General features: G+C 37.0%; 2 protein-coding genes and 1 long non-coding RNA gene across 3 annotated transcripts; 2 read left to right on the top strand and 1 right to left on the bottom strand.

Annotated features, from left to right (window-relative positions):
• Positions 1-43: 43 nt before the first annotated feature.
• On the bottom strand, positions 44-6,044 carry LOC128026225 (TATA-box-binding protein). Its single transcript, XM_052613090.1, has 8 exons — positions 5,946-6,044; positions 4,483-4,595; positions 2,718-3,043; positions 2,454-2,541; positions 2,191-2,282; positions 1,921-2,088; positions 1,558-1,652; positions 44-1,455 (listed from the first exon to the last, which is right to left on the bottom strand). Exons 2-8 carry the CDS (start codon positions 4,534-4,536, stop codon positions 1,376-1,378), a joined length of 903 nt encoding a protein of 300 aa, XP_052469050.1. The 5' UTR covers positions 4,537-4,595; positions 5,946-6,044; the 3' UTR covers positions 44-1,375.
• LOC128026227 (uncharacterized) lies at positions 5,277-8,311 on the top strand. The gene is made up of 3 exons (XR_008186371.1): positions 5,277-5,722; positions 7,381-7,466; positions 7,684-8,311. It is a non-coding gene; the product is annotated as an uncharacterized LOC128026227 (long non-coding RNA).
• A 738-nt stretch (positions 8,312-9,049) lies between these two features.
• On the top strand, positions 9,050-16,089 carry LOC128026226 (ras-related protein Rab-1A). Its single transcript, XM_052613091.1, has 6 exons — positions 9,050-9,223; positions 11,837-11,909; positions 12,415-12,510; positions 13,064-13,159; positions 13,283-13,414; positions 14,855-16,089. The coding sequence occupies exons 1-6, from the start codon at positions 9,210-9,212 to the stop codon at positions 15,050-15,052; spliced, it is 609 nt and encodes a 202-aa protein (XP_052469051.1). The 5' UTR covers positions 9,050-9,209; the 3' UTR covers positions 15,053-16,089.

The following is a 16,089-nucleotide window of genomic DNA, read 5'->3' as shown; positions in this document are numbered from 1 at the left end:
CTTTTCATGAGATCAAGCAATGTAGAATAATTGCAGTCATTAGTAATATAATTATTTAAGGTTTATTAAATGTAGTTCTGGTATAAAATCCAAAATAATCAGACATTAATACAATACAGAGTCTCAACACTTAAAGTCCTTTCAGTTGTAAAAAACAGCCATAACACTACAGAAATAAGATGTCATCTCATTACAATTATACAAAAACAGGAAACATGTAGACAACATTGTGGCTCATGAAAAGTGGAGGTGATACTCTACAATGCAGTGACAGGCTGAAGTTGGCAAATGTATTTTTTTGCATTCAAATGTAGAAAAGTTACATGTACGAAAGGCTTAAATTAAGAGGTCAGTGCTTTATAATGGAAATGGAAATTAAATCGTTAGATCCATCAATCTCCTTTGAAAACTTAACATGATGACTTTAACAACTGAACAATCCACAAACTTGTTTGCAAAGCTTTGTTGGAAAAGAACCTAAATGCTCTCCTCCAAACAAGAGTTCCCTTGCACTGGTCAACATGGGCATTGCTTGCCACAGACTAATTCACAAGTTCACCCTTATATCTAATCTGAAGGCGAATAGTAGGCATATTTTGGCGTGTTGTCCTGGTGGAGGGGTCCGGGCCCGGAGCATAGCCCAGACCCAAATAACTCCCCATCCCTAATTTGGGATAAATAGATTAGAAGTGAGGAGTTGGGGTGGAGGAGGGATGACATAAAACTGTCGTGGGACAAGAGGTAGGAAGACTGGATATATATACGCTTGTGTGCTAGTTAAGATGATTATGTAAACGAGATGCACCTGTGCCAAATTGGATGATTAGCTGATCATGCTCCTCCCAAACTTCCTTAATAAAACCACATTCAGGGGTGGTGTTGGCACAGTGGATAAGACACATGCCTTTGGTGTGAGAGACCCAGGTTTGAATCCACTGTGAGACACCAATGTGTCCCTGAGCAAGACACTTAACCCCTAGTTGCTCCAGAGGCGTGCGACCTCTGACATATATAGCAATTGTAAATCACTTTGGATGAAAGCGTCAGATAAAAGAATAAGTGTGAATGTGAATTCCTCTCACAGACAGACAATCAGTAATGCAACAACATATAAAACCTGCTAAAATTTGTATCATAAAACCATAATTCAAAATGTTAAAATGTTCAGACATGGATAAAACAGTATTTTGCAAACCAAATGGCAGGTGAAAAACTTTTAAAATGCAAAAATAAAAGCATTTTAAAGCTCAAATCTGTTCACTTTCTGAGTGAAGCAAATGAGTTCTTCATATTTACAGGCTTACAAAAGTAAATAAAACTGCGTAGGTCACACGGTGGGCTCAGGAAGTAGTTCATCAACGATAACAGAACGAGATTACGTGGTTTTCCGGAATCCTTTCAGGATGGGGTATATATTCTCAAATGCTTCGTAGATCTCTCCTCTAACCTTTGCACCTGGAAATAAAGGAACTTTCATTATGCAACTTCAGTGTAGGAATATTATACTAGCATTAGATGGTATTATTTTTACCATTTTAAATACAACAATAACCTCACCTGTGAGTACAACTTTGCCTGAAACGAATATTAAAAGAACAATTCTGGGTTTGATCATTCTGTAGATTAATCCGGGAAACAACTCCGGTTCATAGCTGGGGAAAAAGCATCAGCAGTATATTAGGGTTGCAAATTTCTCATAGTCAGAATGTTGCTCGCACTTGAATAATAGATCACAGGATTGCAAATACATTAGTATATCAGTAAAATAGACCTTTAAAATCAATATCCAACCTAGGTGGTAAAAACAGTAATAGTGTAGATGTACATTTATTCAGAATAAGGACACACAAAAGTATTAATTTAGTTTGAAAATGTGATGTATTAAAATAATAATAATATTAATAAATAATAAAAACAAACCTGCTAAACTGCTGGTGTGTAAGCACAAGGCCCTCTAATCGGATGGGAAACTTGACGTCGCAGCTGCCCACCATGTTCTGAATTTTGAAGTCTAAGAATTTAGCAGGAAAACCCAACTTCTGAACCACTCTGGCATATTTTCTGGCTGCCAATCGAGACTGTACCTCACTGCAGAAGTGAGTGCACACAAGAAAGGCAAACTCACACACTGCTGTTTGTTCTACAAGACTGTGTGACAGGAAAAAAATGACAGCATGGTGGCTTTTGTACCTTTTCGCTCCCGTACACACCATCTTCCCCGAGCTGAAGATGAGAGCTGTTGTTCTGGGTTCTCGTATTCTCATGATGACAGCAGCAAAACGCTGAAAGGGTTAATTGATGTATATTTGTGTTAAATCAAAATGGATGTTTTTGCCAAAAAAAAGACATTGCTAAAAAAAGATTTGTTCAGAAAATATCTACTCGTGGTCTCCTACAACTGTAATCTTTGCAATAGGTAAAAATTAAAAGGTCCCAATTAAAACGAGTCTTACCTTTGGATTATATTCAGCATTTCTGGCTCTAAGTGCTATTGTCTTCAAATCAAGTTTGCACCCCAAGTTTACAGTGGACACAATATTCCTTAAATACAAATGAAAATAACTTTTTTTTTGCACACAATAGACAGATATTGTAGACCATAGAAAAAACATAGGGCACTCATGTGATAATCTCATTTGACTTTTTTCCCCCCATCTTAAAGCTAATTGACAATGTTTTTGACAGGATTGTGTGATGGCGGCAGCTTAAGAACTCACTGTAATTGGGGAAGGATGCCAGAGCTCTCTGAGGCCGGTGTGGAAGGAGTGATGGGAGTCATAGGGGTGAGAGGTGTTGTATGCACTGGCGTGTTGCCTGGCAGTGCCGTTGTGGTGGAGACCTGCGAGTGGTAGAGCTGTGGTGTCTGGCCTGCAGCTCCCATCATCCCACCCTGCTGTTGTGAGGCTGCCTGTTGTTGCTGCTGCCGTCGCTGCTGCTCCTCCAGAAGGGACAAGCTGTTGGTGTTCTGCACTGACTGTGGTGTAAGGCCCGTGCCGAACTCCATTATAGGACTGCAAATGGGCAGGACAGGTGTCATGGCTCCCTTTAAATAGATGCAAGGTCAGATAACATTATGTAGTGGTCTCGCCAAGGCCGAAGTATTGGCCGATATTTGCCATTTTTCAAATATCGTCATCGGCCGATAAGTTTTTCTGCTTGGCCAATATGTTCGAAGCGGGACTTTTATTTTGACAGTGATAAGAACGGCAGCGCCTGAGCGCACACAGTGCCCGCACTTTCACTCTTGTTCGTCATCGCCATTAATATAACAGTTCTGTCTAATATGGATAGAAGTCGGTCTAATAATCAGGGAATTAATGTATACAGGAAGTATTAAAACGATTGCTTTTATATTAGGCCTATTAGTAATAGAAAAGCAAACATTATAATACTTTCTCATTTGCCGTCAGCATTGAGCAAATACACATTTATATTATTTAAACAAATCTTTGAATGACTAATAAACATTTATTTTCACAAACTTTGCAAGCTTAGTTGAATCCAGCTGTGAGATCTTGGGAAGTGTGTATGTAGATCCAGAATGATCGCGTGTTCTCTGCGGGATGGTCAGTCCACGTGAATTGAACGCTTTAAACTCGTGATTTCAAATTATGCTGTGCTTTATGCATTTACCCACTGTCTCATGTCATTTTCACTGTGTGATGTCTGAGTGTTACCCTGGTTTTATTTGAAAAGTATGATTCCTAGGTTACAGGGTTTACTTTATTTTGAATTATATTTGTATTAAATATTTGTGAAAAATACTGTCATCTAAATTCTAAGCATGTTTCTTTTGCACATTTACCTTTTAATCCATTGTCAAATGATTTAAATGTTTTTTAATATTAATTGGCCCCCATGCTTTCCAAGATATCGGCAGTCAAAAAACACATATCAGTTGACCACTAGTACCGATGAACTGAGGATTATGTAAAAGCTGGAATATACTACATGTATTCTGCTCAGGATTACAGTGTGGAAGAGGAGATCGGAGTTGGCACTTCTTTTTTTTTTTGGCTTTAGACTTTGATTTTTTCGAAGTCATAGGATATCCAGCATGTTTGATATTTGGAGCCAATTTTAGAACACACTGATGACATGTTAAATTTTATTTAGTTAATTAAGATTCATTTATTATAAATGTAACAGTTCAATACTATGTTGAACAGACAATGTAATAATATAGCCTAAGAAAGCTAAATTTGTTCCAAATAATAGTACAGGCATATTAACAATTTTTTTTCATAGTATAATGAGGTGCTTTACACAAAAATCTATAGAGTTCCCTTCGCACATTAATATTTGGGGTTCCGTGGCATCTCATTTTGGAAAAAACCCTGGTTTGGTGTATGATGCCCAGTTTTTCTCTGACAAAGTCAGCAAGTGTATGATTCCTCCTAATGTCTTAAAATCTGTGCAAACTTTAAAAGCGGTGTAAAGTGTTCCAGTGTTTTTATGCTTCTTCAACCCTGCATTACTCACCTGCGGAGATGCCAGCCCTTGAGTGAAAGGAGTGAGGCTGTTGTTCTGCTCCATATTGACAGGTTATGAAGCAAAACAGCCAAGTAGTGATTTCAGGACTAGCCCCAAAAGGCCTGTTGTGACACACACACACACACACAAAACAATCAATGAAACATACATTCACACAACAGCGTAGCAATATGTCAACTGAGAAATTGCATTGTAGACACAGATCTGTGCATTTCTAAGGGGGAACAAAACTGAATGGTTCGGTTGTAAAATGAAGACTGCGAAAGTAGCAAGGTTCCGGACAGGTGACGTTTTAGCGCCGATTGCAGAATAAATTATTACAGTTCGTACATAAACTATATATCTATGTCATCCTTAAGTTTCTCTCTTTAACCCCCGATCTTAACAGAGACACGTCCTCTATTTGTTTCAGTAAGATTTGAGTAACGTTAAGTTTGCTCGTTGCGCCCACCGCGCTTGAAAATGGACGGTGGGGAAGAAATACTTCAAAACTTCAGTTTGAGAGGGAAGACAACTAGAGCAGCGAAAATATACATTTCTATTCCACTCATGTTTCCCACAGTACTACAGCCTTTTTTAAATGAATATTATATTAATCACAAATTGTTAAATATATCACCTTTTGTTAAATAAATGCTTTGAAATGGGGATGTTAAAGCATCGATTGTTAAAGCACCTGAGACAGGCAGCAGAGATATTACTTTATGAAGTTTTCACATTGGTTAACCTTTATTTATTATTATTAATCAGTGCAAAATGATTTGCCCCTTCGTCTTCAGAAAGATATGGAAATGATGTTCACTAACCTTTCACATGATTCATGCTTAACTCACATGTCATAATTAATATCACGACAAAATCATGTTTTTAACTCGCATGCGCCCTTTATTAAAGCAGCATTTTTTTTTTTTTTTTTTGCAGTTAAAATAAATAAAAAGTTCACTTTTGATCAGTTGCATGTCAATTTTCGCCGATAAAATCCAGTTATGAGCGCTGTACGGAACACCATTATAAGCCTGTGAGGAACACCGTTATCTTCCGTACACTGGCAGGCGGAGGTGGTACTTTTCCGCAGTTTTCTCAAAAACTATTGGTCCTAAAGACATCAATCAAAGTGTAGACTGTATAATAAGTATTCCCCCGGAAAATGAGCACACAAACATGCATGTTTGTCTTTCAACAACGGAGGAGTGCTCGCTGGCGTGCGGTGAAAAGTGTACGGAACATGGTTAGTCTACGTTACAGAACATATAAAACGTGTCACACCAAGAGTAGGGTAGAGGGGTGTGCTGATGTTATTTGCAGTGTGGCTCTGCGGAAACTCAAATCAATGTAATATCGCATCACAAACGCGGCTTAACAGAACATAACTGACACTCAACAGAGTTCATGCTACATTCACAACAGCGCTCTCTACCGAAAGGGTATAATGAACAGACGTCCAAACAAACCGTTAATTTGCAGGATGCCAGGATCCCTCAGACTGGCAATGGGTTCGCGCAGAAAAGCTCCAGCAGCGCGCAAAACACAAGATTGTACAACAACTTCCGCCGACTTTAATAATGCGCTTCCGGTGCATAGTGGGTTTTACGTTCATGAAAATTAATTTAAACAGCAAAAATAAATAAATAAATAAAATATAAACATAAGTGGAAATTATGCAACAACAAAATCCTCACTGTTCTTACTACCTGCATTCCCTTTTCTTTATATTAATCCCAAGACTATGTTTGTTAATGTAAGCAGATTTTAGTTAAGAGTTATATTGGAAGTATTGAAATGTATTTATTAAATGTGTCATACATAGTAAGTAAATTTCTATATCATGGTAACTTTCTAAACAACAACAATGCATATATAATTGCACAGTCATATCGTGTAGCTCACAAAGTAATGGAGAAAAGTCCTCACAGTTTGCTTGTTTGAGATGGACCAGTAGCATTTGCACAGGAACTGGGTTTTACATTTGAACCCAATGAAAACATGCTCTCTGACTATTCAGCTATTGCTTACTTGGTATTCACACACAACTATTTCCACCATTATTTAAATCCATAGGAAGAATATATACTTGCTTATTGATTTTAATTACATTTTCTTGTGTTTTTATAAATTCCAAAAGGAAAAGGCATGATATGATAGGCAAGAGATTCATATAATGTGAAAACTTTCTCGATGAGTGAATCATATGTGGGGCAAACCTGTTTTTTAAGTCAGATGACTACGTTGTAGTTGTGTAAATAATTTTTAATTTTAATTTAATTTTGAGCAAAGTATGGCTTTATATAATAAAATTAAACTGTGACATTTAGCACACAATCAACATTGTTTTAATTTTCTGATTATGAATAAACATTGCACATCCATTGTATATAATTTATTATATGTTGGATTTATAACAGCTTGGATGATTTTATAGTAGGCCTAGTTGAGTAATGTATTACACATATATTGCAGCTTAACTTTGTTTACTTTCTCATAGGTCTTATAGCTCTTGATCTAACTGGTAACATAACGGTAGGTTAGGCTAAAAATGTTTAAAATTTCCATTGTTGTTCTATCTGAAGTCATCTTAATTTCTACATTAATATTGAACACATGTGTACTAATGTTTTTTAACGACAAACAAATCATAGCCTTCTTTGCTATTACAAAAATTATATAAATTTTTATGACAAGTTACAACCATGTTCTCTGTATTTTCAGGTGGGTGCCGCAGCAGGTTTTTTTTTTTTTTTTTTTTACATATTATCTGAGCTTGTTCTTTTACTAAGGCATTGTTTCTTTGTAAATATTACATTGATTGTACAATTGAATATGCAGTATAGGTCATTTGGAGACTTTACACTTGGAGAATATAACTATATATATTTCTTCTGTCCACAGCTACAGGAGATGGACACAAAATCACGCTACTGCCCAAGCTTTCATGTTGTGTAGCTGATGAGACAAGTATATGTATCTCTTTTTCGGTATAAATTAAAATTTCACCTTATTTAATTCAATGTTAATTCATAGGGCTATGTCCCAGACTCCCAGTGTATCAAAGTGTGAAGGTTTAATTTGCATTAGTCAAAAAAGTTTGCACACAGTAGTACATTTCATGCTAATACTGTGATGTTACGGCCAAAGTTATGTGTCTTTGTGTGTATCTCTTTCATTGATCCGGTACTCTCTTTCTTAATATAGGCTCCGCCCCTGCAGCCGGTTTAGTATCTAGACTGCTCTAACATCAGAGTGAAGAGAGAAGAATGTGGAACTTGATGAATACGTTTGTTTTCCGCATCATTGTGATCACTGTTTTAGCACTGTGAAGAGCTTGACGTACACTGGGAGAGAAGGGTTTGACAGGACTGACGAGGAGTCCTGTGTGCGTCATGATGTTTCCGCCAGCCGCTGCTCAGCTGTGTTTGAATGTTGTTTGGTTCTATGTTGCGTTGGTCTATGTCTGTCAATATCTGTGCTTGATCAGTTGCCTGCTGATACGTGAGTTTTGATCCAATAATAAACTATAGCTAATACACAAATTGCTATCTTGACATCGCGTGTCTTTATGTTGCTTACCCCTTATAACGAGCACTTTAATAACGGGGTTCGTAACAGTGAGGATCTGGGTATCCTGAAGGTTGTGTTTCTCGGATGACAGAGGTGGTGTAAAGTGAAGGCGGTAAATAAAAATCTTATCAAACCATTAGAAAAATGTTTGTGCTATAGTAAATTAGATCTGGCCCGTATTTCTCTCATCTCTTGTCTGCTATCAAGGGCTCATATCCCAGTGAAGCCTGTCACGCTGAACAGGTGGTGATAAATGCTTTGAAATTTGGTTTATTTCTTTGAATATGAAGGTAAACACCTTTTATATGGTCCACTGTATTTTCTGACCTCGATATGATGAATATTGATTAAATGCAGTTTGAACCTACACATTTGTAAGGGTTCTTTATCGTTTCTCTTGATAAAATTTATTTTTTTGCATCTTTGTTGCAGCTAATCCAAGTTTCTGGTCTTCTCACAGCGGATACTATAAAAGCGGACTATGCCAACACCTTCTGAATATACATAAAGCTAGTCATTAACCAACATAAATATCGTATTTTTATTTAAATAACGTATAGTTTCTCCTCATTAGGACTGGTTGGTCATAAAACGACATTGCATTTTAACATTTTGTTTTTAATTTCTGTTTATGAAAAAAAAACGTTGTTCATTATTCTTAATAATCAATAAAAATCTGTCTGGTGGTTCACAGTCTTTTTTACACGTATCGATCACAGGCTCACTCGCGTTAGTTAATGCCACGTATCACAAATGACGTCATATTTTACCCCACTTGATAGGGGGCAGGATTGCGGCAGTCCTCGGAGTGAACGATTCAAGTCACTATGAGCTCATCGTAAATGTTTAATAAAGCGAGGTGGATGTTGTAGTTCTTCATACAGACGTTTTCCATTCGCGCAAGCCAAATTATCTCTGATTTGAACTACAACTTCCGCACAGGTCATGATGACGACATTGCCTACGCAATCTGTTTAAGGAGTACCAATTTCCTGGTTGAAGAGTCAGCCATTTTGGGTTTTAACCGACTAGCCTTTGCGGTAGTAGCTAGCCAGCTAGTTACTTTTTAATAGGACGAAGAGGGTTTGTTTCTAGTTTACCTTCACGCCGCGGAGTTGCTTTTTTAGAAGACAACCGGTTTTCACAGTGTCCAGTCCACGATGAATCCCGAATAGTAAGTGGTTGAGTTATACACTCCTTGTTTGTCTTTATTGAGCTCAAAATGTACCTGTAGCTAACGTTACTTTTGACAGGCAGCAGCTGCAGCAATTATGACTAGATGTTTAATCTTACCAGCAACTAACATCACTGTATTTTATCTATTTCACTTCGTCAAAGCCGGGAAGCACCTTGCTTTTCAAAACCGGCATTTTTTAACACCTAGCTTTCTCTAAAGAAGTGTTTTTATGATTATTAGTCATTAAACGGCTGTTGTTGAAGCTCAGCCGGCAAAAATATCCATCCTCGACGCGTTAAATTTATGAGTGAGTCATTAGTTAGTCATATCACACCGTTAACACTTCGTATTTTGTCAAGCCATTAAAAAGCATGCTGTCTGTCAGGCTTCATCGGAAACTATTATGAAAGCTAGTTGTTGCAAGCTAACGTCTTCAGATCCGTTTTCACTTACTTTTAAAACGACTCGACCTGTTGGTGAAATGGATAAATAGCTGGTTAAGGATCGTTGACATGTTTGGTAACCTGTCGTTGACCCCTTAATTTAGTCAGAAACAGGGTTGCGGTTTAAGTAGCTGGATAAAAGGGATGGTGGGCTAATAAGTTACTAATGTGTAACGTTAAATCATCGTTATTCGCGTTCATTTATTTGATAACCCCGCTTTTAAAGTTTAGAAAGGTGTTTTAAGATTTTTTTTCAAGTCACGTGCCTTGTTTAATACTTCACTTTTAATCACAGGTGTAGAAGTACTGTACAACTCGACACTAAAGTAAAATTTCTAAGTTAAAGTCAGCATTTTTCTCCGACATAAAAGGTGGTTTGCCAAGATTACATGCATAATAGCCACATTTCCAGACTACACCAGTCTGATTGGTGCTGTCTTTGTTTCTTTATCAGTATTAATTTACATAATCTCAAAAGGTATTTGCTGCCATGATTCCCGTGTTCATTGGCACTGAATTGTGAGGTTTCTATACACTCCAGTCTAAATGTCTGAATGTGCAGATGTAAAATATGTCTCAAGAACCTGAAGTGCCCATCCCTTCCTCTATTGTGTGCTAGTCATGTGTAGGTCACATGCCAAATGCAAGCTACACACTTTATTACAACTATCACCAGTCTGAGTGTTGAGCAGCTCTGTTACTTTATGTGCTTAGTATCAGCCGTTTCTTTTTTTTTTACATGGTCAGAAAGGGTGAATAAGAGGTTTTCATAGTTAGGTGCTTTTATAATGATAGTTGTTCAGTGGTTACCACTCATTAGTGGTTTCTCTTTCAGTTCAGTTTTATCAAAGATTCAATACTAAAGTGCATAGAGACCTTGTGGCTTCCTGAAATAACATGAATAGTGATAAAAGAAACTAGCAAGCCAGAATTCACGTGGATTGTCTCTGTCTTTTTTTTTTTTTTTTTTTTTTTTTTACATCCATGTAGGATTTAATGCAGAATTTCAGATCTGCATGTTTAAACAATAATTTTTTTAAGACCATACTTAGCTGAAGGCACTTATACTACACCTACCTATTCTATTTATTCTATTCACATACAGTTTTTGCTTTTAGTGGTTCCCTACACAGGAGCATTTGTTGCAGTCAACCTAACAAGGAGAGCATGACTTGAATTCAGTGCAGTGGGCAGGATTGAGGGGAAAACAGACTGTTCTGCTGAGTCGATGAGCTGGTCTTGACCAGGCTGATCCACTGATTTCCTTCCTATGGTCTTTTCTTACCAGGGCATATTGAATAAGGCCTGAGGATTTAGCACAACAGGCAAAATTCCCTCTCTGTGGAATGCTTGATCAGCTTACTCAAGTTTCCCGACCTCAGAGGTCCTCAAGCACATTGTTTCTGTAAAACAAACATTTTATTTTTTGCATGCAAAAGTGGAGCAGTGACTGATTTATCCCATGTTTAAATGAGTTACAGTGCTGAAATGCAACGGTCTGGCCTATTTCACATGTTTCAGGAGGATTTTAATGACCTCCTTTCTAATGTAGCCTGTATACGTCTAGTATACAAGTAATACGTATTATACAGTAAACAAAAGCAAGAGTTGGGTTTAGGGGCAGGCAGGTTCAGGTGTTTTGAGATTTAGGGTAGATGATGGGTACACTCATTCAAATTATATATTTTTTAAATAAATTAGTAGTTTTATTCAGCAAGGATTGCATTAAATTGATCAAAAGGTACAGTAAATACTTGTACATTGTTGCAAAAAAATTGTTCTTATGAACTTCCCATTCATGAGATAATCCTGAAAAATCTTGGTTTCTACGAAAATATTAAGCCATGCGACTGTTTTTAATTTAATTGAACCGATACTGATCAGTTAAAATATTGCTTGATGGGTGACGATCCTGAAGTTCGCCTCAGGACATCCCTTACAACAAAGTTATTTTAAATTGTAATATTTTCACATTACTATTTTACTGTATTTTTGATCAAATAAATGGAGCCTTGGTGAGCATAAAAGACTTCTGTCATATACATTAGAAGTCTTGACAGTCACTAACGTTTGTGCGGTTGTGTCTATTTCACAGAACTGTGGCTGCCAAAAATAGGGGGACAAATATTGACTGTCTAATGTTTTGTTACTTTTTCTCTTCATACAGTGACTATTTATTCAAGCTGCTCTTGATTGGTGACTCTGGTGTTGGAAAGTCTTGCCTTCTTCTCCGATTTGCAGTAAGTAGGCTATATGGTTTCCTGTATTTGCCCTCATGAAGGTATTGCCGTAATTTATGCTTGCATCTATGTATTAGTATTTAAATGTCAAAGGTTGCAGAGGTTAAATAATCAGCTGTCTGAAAAAGTGACGCATAGGCAAGTATGGTGTCCCATACTCTGAATTTGTGCTCTGCATTTAACCCATCCAAATGAACACAGAATGAACACATTCTGAACTGTGCACAGCCATTTTTGTTGCGGCATCCGTGGAGCAGTTGAAGGTTTGGTGCTGTGCTCAAGGGTCTCCCCTCAGTCTTGGTATCAAGGATGAAAGAGAGCACTGGTTCACTTTCCCCACTGACAATCACTGCCGCATCCAAGACTCAAAGTCTGACTGTATAACCATTAGGCCACGATTTCCCCCAATATTATTATTTTTTCTTGTTTACAAAATGCATTTGCATACTAGGGAGAGATTTGACTACTGAAACATCTAATTCACCTGCTGTTTTGCTTCTCTCAGGATGACACGTATACAGAAAGCTACATTAGCACTATCGGTGTGGACTTTAAAATAAGAACTATAGAATTAGATGGAAAGACCATCAAACTTCAAATCGTAAGTTCCTTTCAATCCTGTAATGAATTAATGTTGGTGAATAAGATGACTTGAATGGAATATACAAGCATGTGATTAAAGAAAAGTGAACACTTGATTTAGATGGTATCATTTAATTGTTTAGGGACCCCATCAGAGAGAGCAGAGTTATGTCAGTGCTCTTATCATGATAAATTATGTCAGAGAGAGACCTTTGTCTGCTAACTGTTGAATAGTGCTGGGTTAACAATATTGAGTACCCATTTAATTAATTTTAACATTAAATCAATATGTGTGACTATAACTTCACTGGCACTCCTGCCATCAAATACTCAAAATAGGTTGTGTTACTTTTGAAAAGAAACCAAGTCTCAGCTTTTAAATTCTGTGTTGTTAATTTTAACATTTAATGTACTAACTAGGGGTTCCCTGTGTAGTTTACAGCATTTGTTAAGAGTTGACGTTTGAAATCTTTGTCAGTACCCTGCCCTACCATTGAAGTAGCTGAAGTAATATTTTCTGAGCCTATATTTGCATTTAATTGAGGTGTCATATTATTCCTTCTTTCGTACAGTGGGATACAGCAGGGCAGGAGAGGTTTCGCACAATCACATCTAGTTATTACAGAGGAGCACATGGCATTATTGTAGTCTATGATGTTACAGATCAGGTGAGCTCTTCCAAACCTTAAGTGTCCTAATTTCACTATAAACACCTGTGTAAATACCTTGAAATACAGGTTTTAATTTCTGCTCTGTTGTATTTGTTACAATCTGTTTTTTTATGCACTCAGGAGTCCTTCAATAATGTTAAACAGTGGCTACAGGAGATTGACCGCTATGCCAGTGAAAATGTTAACAAGTTATTGGTTGGCAACAAGTGTGACTTAACAACAAAAAAAGTGGTGGACTACACAACAGCAAAGGTAAAATTGCTGTATTCCATATTACTTAATTTATCTCACTATAATGATGGCTCTGTTTTAAAACCAAATGAGTTGCCTTGCTGTCAGACTGCCTTCTAACTAAAACCAGAGTTCATAACTGACCGATTTGGAATGTTATACATGGATAAGAACAAAGTTCATAGGAGAATCTTGGTTTCAGTAGATATAGTGTGCTGCTACGCCAATTAATTTAAAGGGTTAATTCACCCAAATATTATAATTATGTCATTAATAACTCACCTTCATGTCGTTCCAAACCAGTAAGACCTCCGTTCATCTTCGGTACACAGTTTAAGATATTTTAGATTTAGTCCGAGAGCCCTCAGTTCCTCCATTGAAGCTTTGTGTAGAGTATACTGTCCCTGTCCAGAAAGGTAAGAAAAACATCATCAAAGTAGTCCATGTGACATCAGAGGGTCAGTTAGAATTTGTTGAAGCATCGAAAATACATTTCACGGCGCTGCTGACATGTTTTCTGGAAGAGAAGACCATGCTGAATAAAGTCGTAAGTTTTTTTATTTTTGGACCAAAATGTAGTTTCGATGATTCAAAAAATTCTAACTGACCCTCTGATGTCACATGGACTACTTTGATGATGTTTTTCATACCTTTCTGGACATGGACAGTATACCGTACACACAGCTTCAATGGAGGGACTGAGAGCTCTCGGACAAAATCTAAAATATCTTAAACTGTTTTCATAAGATAAATGGTGGTCTTACAGGTTTGGAATGACGTGAGGGGTGAATCATTAATGACAATTTTTATATTTGGCTGAACTAACCCTTTAATGCAGTAATAAACATTAGAAATACACATTGCAAACTTCAATGGGAATTACTAAATTGATGTAACTGATACATTTTAGTACTGAATTAAGTATTTTTTGATTCACATTTCTTTCACTTTGTCCGGCATTTTCGAGTTCAGAAGGCATTGTGGGATTTGGTTAATAGAATGGCCTTTGTGTTAGGAGCAAATTTATTTCATAAGATTTATAATGATATAAAATATCATATAAGATTTTAGTAAAGTTTTTAATCCTGCTATTTATTAATTCATTTTATTCACTTTTAGTCATTTTAGTACTTCAACTTATTTGATTTCAGTAAGTTGCCAAAGCAACCTCTTTTTTTTTTATGCAAGTGTTTATTTCAGTGAACTAAAACGGTTTTAGTTGTGGTTGACAACACTGTGCTTTAAATTTCTGCATATATAGGCAGCTCACTAGGTTTTGGAGTTTTTGGAGTGGTCAACTGATATAGTATTATTTTATTTATTTATTTTATTTTTTGTACAGCCAATACCGATATCTTGGTAAACCGGGGGCCGATATAATTGTTTTTTTGCGCACATAAGATTTGCAGTTGTTCACTTTTCCAGTGTTCTAACGGAAAAAACTGCTTTGCTTATCTTTAGGAATTTGCTGATTCCCTTGGCATTCCTTTCTTAGAAACTAGTGCTAAGAATGCCACTAATGTGGAGCAGGCCTTCATGACCATGGCTGCTGAGATCAAGAAGAGAATGGGCCCCGGAGCCACAGCTGGGGGTGCTGAGAAGTCTAACGTGAAGATCCAGAGCACTCCAGTAAAGCCTGCATCTGGAGGCTGCTGCTGAGGCTTCCTCGACCCCGACCCTCTCACCTCGGCCCCTGGATCTTGGCACAAGAGCCCCCAGAATAGGAGAAAGAAAGGGGGATAGATCATTTGATATGGAGCAAAGAGTGAATATGAAGAATAGAAGGAATAAAAGAGAGTGTGAAGCAGTCAACCGTTTAAGTTACCCAAGTTGTACTGTATGTAGCCGCACTACCAAAAACATTCAAAAATCTGCTGCCCCACCTTCCCTTGCTTTTCATAAACTAAAACTGATGAGAGGTCTGAGATTTGGTAACGGTCAGTCCCCTTCCCCCCCTGCTGTCTTTCAGGGGCTGCTTTTAACCAACCACACCCCAACAAAAGGATGGATTTCATTTTCACTCAACAATTTTAAATCTTCTGTTTCCAAGAATAATGTATTTATCTCACTGCATTCCTACTGCAGGGCTGGTCTGTGGTCAAAACTCAATGACATTTGTTTTCTTTTCTTTTCTTACTTTATTCTTTCTTGATTATTATTTTACTGTTTATATTTGCATGTGTAGGTTTCTGTCCCCATGGATTTTGTCTGTTGAGATGAACTGGGCAGCAGTGGTTCAAAGTCCTACATCTGTTTAGTAAAATATATGTACATATACACTATGTATATATGTGTAAGATCTGAGTTGACCACTCTGTAGAGTTAAATACATGATTCAAGTAGTTTTACCTTCTTTTGCATTTAAGTTGGCTGTAAACTCTTGTAGTTTTGTTGCGCGATGCCGATGTGTAACAGTTAACATATATATAAATATAAATATTGTACAACCACATGTACAATATCAGTATGTCTGCAATTCTTGGTGGGACATGTAGAAACCCTTTGTGTTTTATTTATTCAACATTTATATGCAAATATATTGTTCCAATAATCTACAATCTCTCGATATTGGCCATTTACCTGCGGAACACATTGAAAGCAAAAATTTCACAATCGCATATGTGACTCAAACACTATGTTCTCTTTTTCATAATAAAGGCAAATGAATTCATTTTTTGAATGAACTCGGAAAACGA

The sequence above is a fragment of the Carassius gibelio genome, chromosome A13 (genome assembly GCF_023724105.1).
Source record: "Carassius gibelio isolate Cgi1373 ecotype wild population from Czech Republic chromosome A13, carGib1.2-hapl.c, whole genome shotgun sequence".
NCBI classification, from domain to species: Eukaryota; Metazoa; Chordata; class Actinopteri; order Cypriniformes; family Cyprinidae; genus Carassius; species Carassius gibelio.
This window is presented reverse-complemented; position numbering and strand designations above follow the sequence as displayed.

Excerpts from the sequence above, each read along its gene's own strand:
- LOC128026225 (XM_052613090.1), bottom strand. The coding sequence starts at position 4,536 with ATGGAGCAGAACAACAGCCTCACTCCTTTCACTCAAGGGCTGGCATCT. Across the intron at positions 2,283-2,453 it reads ATGCTGAATATAATCCAAAG|CGTTTTGCTGCTGTCATCAT; the intron begins GTAAGACTCGTT and ends TAACCCTTTCAG. Across the intron at positions 2,089-2,190 it reads GTGTGTACGGGAGCGAAAAG|TGAGGTACAGTCTCGATTGG; the intron begins GTACAAAAGCCA and ends TCACTTCTGCAG.
- LOC128026226 (XM_052613091.1), top strand. Across the intron at positions 13,160-13,282 it reads TCTATGATGTTACAGATCAG|GAGTCCTTCAATAATGTTAA; the intron begins GTGAGCTCTTCC and ends TTATGCACTCAG. Across the intron at positions 13,415-14,854 it reads TGGACTACACAACAGCAAAG|GAATTTGCTGATTCCCTTGG; the intron begins GTAAAATTGCTG and ends GCTTATCTTTAG.